Raw genomic sequence first — 6,337 nt, 5'->3', positions numbered from 1 at the left:
GGCACATAAAAGACACCATTTCGAGCGTGGCCGTTTTCGTGCGGGTGACACGTAAAAGCACCCACTACACTCTTTGAGTGGTTGGCGTTAGGAAGGGCATCCAGCTGTAGAAACTCTTCCAAATTAGATTGGAGCCTGGTGTTGCCATCCGGTTTCACCAGTCCTCAGTCAATCGTCCAACCCATGCTAGCATGGAAAGCGGACATTAAACGATGATGATGATATATATATATATATAAGAAACTTTGCCATTTTATATATATATATATATGCATCTTTTAAATTTGTTTACAAGAAACGTAGGGATAGGCATTCCTCTGTTGTACATACATTAATGTTATATCACCTGACGAAATGAATCCATGAAGATGATCTACCCAATGCCCATGGATACTACAGAGACACTGTAATCTTCTCGTGAATATGGACTGTGACCTTAAGAGACGTGTGATTTGTGGAAACGCATGTAGCAATACATTAAATGTTTATAAATTCCATCCAAGGATTATTGTTGTTATTATTATTATTGTGTGTGTGTGACCCACCACTACTTGACAACCGTTGTTGATGTGTTTACATCCCCAAAACTTAGTGGTTCAGCAAAAGCGACCAATATAATAAGTACCAGGCTTAAAAGAGAAAAAAAGAAGTACTGAGGTCAATTCATTTGACCAAAAATTCTCCAAGGTGATGCTCCAGCATGACTGCAGTCTCATGACTGAAACAAGTAAAAGATAGAAGATAAATGATGTATGTACTTTGGCTGGTTTTAAGTTCAGAATCCTTACTTAATGTTTGGGTTCAACACTCCACCATGCTACAAACAAGGTTAGTAACCTAGAAAACAATTCTGGCAATATTTCAACTCAAAAGTATAGATTCGTAAGTATCTCTAGAGAACATAATCAATTACTATAACAGTAGTGCTATGGTAATTGACATAAAATTATCAATTACATAGACAAACATGTTTCAGACTTTCTCTTGCTTTTATTAAAAGTCAAAATTCAAGCAGAAAAACTTTCATTTCATTTTAATTTCAGTCCAATAGAAAATAACATACCGTTTCCTGAATTGCTTCTTTGCTGTAAAGAACACGATTATTATGTATTCAAATTAAAAAAATAAAAATCAATATCAAATGATTCTATTTGAATCTTCTGTCTTGCTTAGAAAATTTCAACTTGAGTCGAAATAGCTGACATAGAAACCAAAAGATTTTGTGGAGTATTGCAAATGTTGCCAGTCTCAACTTATCTTCTTTGATGATGCTTGAGTGTAGATGTGCCGTAATTGAGTCTTGCGGTTATTTACACAACCTAAACAAATTACAGAGAAAATAAAAACACAAGGTCTCTTCATAAAAGCCCAAAAAATGTGTGTGTGTATATATATATATATATATACACACACACGCATATATATATATTTTACACTACAAATTTATATATCTATATATATATATATATACACACACACACACACACATATATATATACACACATATATATATACACATATATATATGCATATATATATATTTATATGTACTTACATACCTATATTTACATGCATATATGTATATACACAGAGAGAGAGAGCGACAGACAGATAGATAGATATGTGAGTGCATTTGAGTGTATCCTTGTCTATATATCACACAGTGGAAATAAATGAGCATCATTGTCACACAAGCAATGTTGTTAATTTTCAGTCTTCCATGAAAAACATGTCTGGCCTTTGGTAAAAATTAGCTAGACTAGAAACAGGTGAAGGTTAACAGCAGGAAGGACATCTGACCATAGAAAAATATGCCTCAAAAATTTCGTCTGACCCATGCAAGGATGAAAAAAATGAACATAAGTAAAGATGATGATATACACATGCACACGCACATACACAAACATGCACACATATGCATTTTTATCACTTTTAATTGGCAGATGGAAAATTACAAAATTGACTCAAGGACTGAGAGGCATCAAACTAACTTCAAATCAGGGGTCTGGTTTCCTTATATAAATAGTGAGTTACAATTCTTTCTGGAACATTCAATTAAGCATTAAACCTGAAGAGGGGGGGGGGTCATGTGAAAAATGCATATTTATGTCTCATCGTCTTTATATTGCATGGTAGTTGTAAATGGGTTTCACTGTCATACAGGTGGTGTCATTTATTCCAATCTTTCATAAGACTTCTGGCCATGGGGAAAATACCACCATGCTAGGAAACAGATGAGCGTCGACTACAGCAAGGATATTTGCCTGTTGTAATTCTGTCCCAATGAACTTCCTCCAACCTGTGCGCACACACACACACATACACAGAACATGTATATACACACAATGGATTTCTCTCAGTTTCCATCTACCGAATCCACTCACAAAGCTTTGGTCAACCTGGAACTATAGCAGAATACAGTTGCAAAGCGTACCACACTATGGGACTGAACCTGAAGCCATAATGTTGCAAAGCAAACTTCTTAAATTCACAATCATGCCTGCAATTTAGTTTGATAACCAATCATGTATTGAGATTTTGCAGTTTCTCTCATAAACTTTCCTTAAAACAAAAACCTATTTTCAAAAAGCTCAGTCATTAGTCTACAGAAGCTGAAACTGCAGCTGACCAATGCAGTTGACTCAGTTGATAGATCAGATAAAAAGTATGCTGTCAGATATATAAACCACAGTATGCCCAGCCAAATTAGTGATACAAGCAAAGATTTTACTCCTATGTTAATATTTCTTGATCTGAATATAGTTTTCTTTGCTTACAGAATTTCTCATTTATGAGGCATGACTGTGTGGTTAAGAAGCTTGACTTCCCAACCATGTAGTCTTTTGTTAATTCCCACTGTGTGACACCTTGGGCAAGTGTCTTCTATAGCACCAGGACAACCAAAACCTTAGTGTGGATTTGGCAGAGGGAAACTGAAAAAGCCCATTGTACATGTGTGCATGCATCACGCATGCACACACTCATCTAGACATAGTATGGTAATAGTAAATGAGCATCATCATCATCATACAAGCAATGTTGCTCATTTCCAGTCTTCCGTGAAAAATATATCTACCTATGGGAAAATATTACCTTGCTTGAAAATAGGTGAGGGTTGGCAACAGGAAGGACATCTGACTGTAGAAAATCGAATTTGAGAAATTCTCTCTGACACATGCAAGCATGGAAAAGTTGACATTAAACGACAACAATGGTGGATGTGGCAACAGTGCTGATGCCAAGGACGCCAATGCCAATGCTGACACTGATAAAATCATTGTTCGCCATGATGGCATCATCTCCTAGTTTTTCCTTTCCAAGAAGACTAATTCACCTAGAAATGCTAGCATAGTCTGTAGGCTGAGCACTTTCTGTCAGAGCAAATCAATAAAGAAAGAATTTCCCATCATGTATGGTTGATATTAACCTATAGATTCTCTTCAAACTCAATAACTATGAAACCATTAGCAAATTTTCAGGACTAGTTCTGCTACTGTTTGACATACTAACCTAAAAAGGAATTATGGGTTGAGTTGGCTCCATTAGATATTATATTAGCATCATCAGAATGCACTGCTCCATCATGCCATAGTAAATCAAATCCACCAATTCTTTTTTCATTGCCTGTTAATCTATGAAAATAGAAAAAGGAAAATTATGTTTCATTCATAAATCTTTGTAATGTTCTGTTTATTTAAACATATAGAACAAAACCAAAAATTAGCCATTTAGCCTCAGTTTCACCCTGATCATGCAGACTTACATCAACAACTTATTTCAAATATTGTAATACTGTAGACTTTGTAATTTAAAAAACAATGCTTTATAAGTAACCAGCTTCAACTATTACTATAAATGCTGTGGTAACTCCTTTTCCTAAGTCATGCTCCGTAACTTAATTGATTTAGTACAAACTTGCTAAACTTGTTTTAGTTAAAATAACTGATAAAGACTTTTACTTTAGAATAGTATGGCTACCATTAAGAATGGCACCCAGCTAAAAAATAAAAAGTTCTTCCAGAATTGATGTATATATCAATATTTCTAGACCATTCCAAACTGATATAAAGGCAAAGTAGATGAAAAGAAACTGAAGAAACATAAAATCTCTTATAAATAAAATTAAAATTTAATTCAAAGACTGTAGAATAAGCTGTATGTATATGGTGGCAGGTGAAGTCATACTGCATGTGGTGCATCTTTGTTTTGCAATGCTTCTCCCCTGTTCATCAATTTTTGTGATAGCTGAAACCAAGGAACAGCGGGCTTCCATGAAATTCTGTTTTCTGCTGGGGAAAACGGCAGCCAAAACAGCTGTCATGCCTCAAACAGCTTACAAGGACACTGCCATGAGCAAAACTCAAGTTTACAAGTGGTTTCCATGCTTTAGAAATGGTCACTTGTCGCTTGAAGACCAGCCTTGCTCAAGACAACTGTCGACCTCCCGAACAAATGAAAATTCATGAACTGATCTTGGAGGACCATCACCAAACTTGTTGATATGACTGATGCATCCTGGAGCTCCTACCAATGAATTTTGAATGAGGAATTGTGAATGAAAAGAATTATGGCAAAATTTGTGCCTTACTTGCTCATGGAAGATCAAAAGCAGTCACAACCGAATTTGTGTCGCAAACTGAAAGAACAGTTGGAAGTTGATCTGGACCTTTTTTTTTAAGGTCATCACTGGTGATGGAAGCTGATGCTACAGAATTTGCAGATGTGAAAAAGGTGAAGAAAAAACAACGGAGGCATTAAAAGGCATCACTTTGCAAGAGTTCCAGCACTGATTTGGATAGTGGAAAATACACCTGGACTGATGAGTTGCTTCAAATGGAGAATACTTCAAAGGTGATAAAATTGTAAACATGTAAAACTAAGTGAATAAAATAATATTGCAAAATTCTGGTTTCTTTTGGGTATTCCCTCGTATAAATTGTATATCAAACCCTAGCTGCTATATTTAATTTGTTTATCTACATAGTTGCCTCCATATCTGCTCACCTGGATTCCTCTTATAGCAGAATTGGTCCATCGTAAAGACATCAGAATCTAGGTTAAAATCATTTGAGCGTTACTATGTGTTTTCTATACTGAGAGTCTCTGGATATCATCTGTTGGTTATAATTACATATATATACATACAAACTTACACATACACACACATGTATGTATGTATATACATTTTTTCATTCAACACCTATTTTTCAATGCTAGCATAGAAGAGAACAGTGGAAAGTCGTTGATGGCCTATGCTCCATAGGGAGTGAAGGGTTAAGAAAAAAGAGAGAGAAAGCAGTCAACTGCTTCCAGTTTGGAAGGATGCACAAGTAGAGGCAGTGAAGGGATGATTTAGGCAGGAGGAGTGTGCATAGCTTTTGTGTAATCCTTCAAGGACAGTGAGATTGAATTGGTTAAAGTTTCCCTCCTGAACAGCTGTTAAGAAAAATATGGACTGGGAATTCCAGAGAGTTCTGCAGATGAAGGACTAGGAAAAGTAGTTAATGTAGAGTCATGTTGGGGAGAGTACAATGAGGGTGATGAGAGGACTAAATAATTAAAAAAATGAAATTTAAAAAAAGAAACAGATTTCTTTCTACAATTTAGTTCATCCTCTCCAGACTAGTAACAGAATTTTTGTTGCAAGCAAGAGGTATTGGAATACACTTCAGTGTTAGAAAAAATTCAAATTGATTTAGTTGGCACTCGTATGTCTCACAGATATGTAAGAGAGTGAGTGTGTGTGGTGTGTGTCCATGCTTGTGTGCATGTGTGTGCGTGCCTGCACATGTATGTGCCCACATGTGTGTGTAGGTGCATCAAATACATCTTACATAAATGTACTTTATATAAAATGCATCTCAGAAGTAGTTTAGCATATCTTACATATGGCCATATACCATTTAAATCCCATTTCACAGAGTGTTAATTTGATTGATTCATTGGCTGAGTGTTCAGTTAATTAGCCAATTCTCAAGCTAACTGTTGAGATAGGAAGTTAGCTAGATGGTAGGCTGTTGCATATAATAACACAATAGCATACCTATTTTCCATATCTAAAATGTTAAATACATCAGTTAAGAGACCATATTTCAAATCATAATCTTCTTTGCTGGTAGCAGTGAATGAAGGAGAAGCATTAATTTCAATCAGCCATCTGAAAGAAGGGTTTTCATATGTTAGTCATTAATAAAATAACAAAAGTCAGTCAAATATGAGACATGAAATAACAAAATTCCTTCAAATATGAGACACAAAACAGCAACAGTCAGTCAAATAGACACCAAACAGTGAAAGTCTGTCAAATATGAGACACAAAACAGCAACAGTCAGTCAA

At 35.5% G+C, this 6,337-nt stretch overlaps 1 protein-coding gene across 1 annotated transcript in view; it reads right to left on the bottom strand.

Moving 5' to 3' along the window:
- Positions 1-968: 968 nt before the first annotated feature.
- Positions 969-6,337, bottom strand: part of LOC106872258 (probable tubulin polyglutamylase TTLL9) — a 57,500-nt gene continuing 52,131 nt past the window's right edge. Inside the window, exons 13-15 of the mRNA XM_052967190.1 lie at positions 6,044-6,157; positions 3,511-3,632; positions 969-1,319 (exon numbers count right to left, since the gene is read on the bottom strand). Of these exons, the coding sequence (XP_052823150.1) occupies positions 1,249-1,319; positions 3,511-3,632; positions 6,044-6,157 (307 nt within the window). The 3' untranslated portion in view covers positions 969-1,248. The remainder of the gene's footprint in view (positions 1,320-3,510; positions 3,633-6,043; positions 6,158-6,337) is intronic.

Source organism: Octopus bimaculoides, chromosome 1 (genome assembly GCF_001194135.2).
Source record: "Octopus bimaculoides isolate UCB-OBI-ISO-001 chromosome 1, ASM119413v2, whole genome shotgun sequence".
NCBI classification, from domain to species: domain Eukaryota; kingdom Metazoa; phylum Mollusca; class Cephalopoda; order Octopoda; family Octopodidae; genus Octopus; species Octopus bimaculoides.
This window is presented reverse-complemented; position numbering and strand designations above follow the sequence as displayed.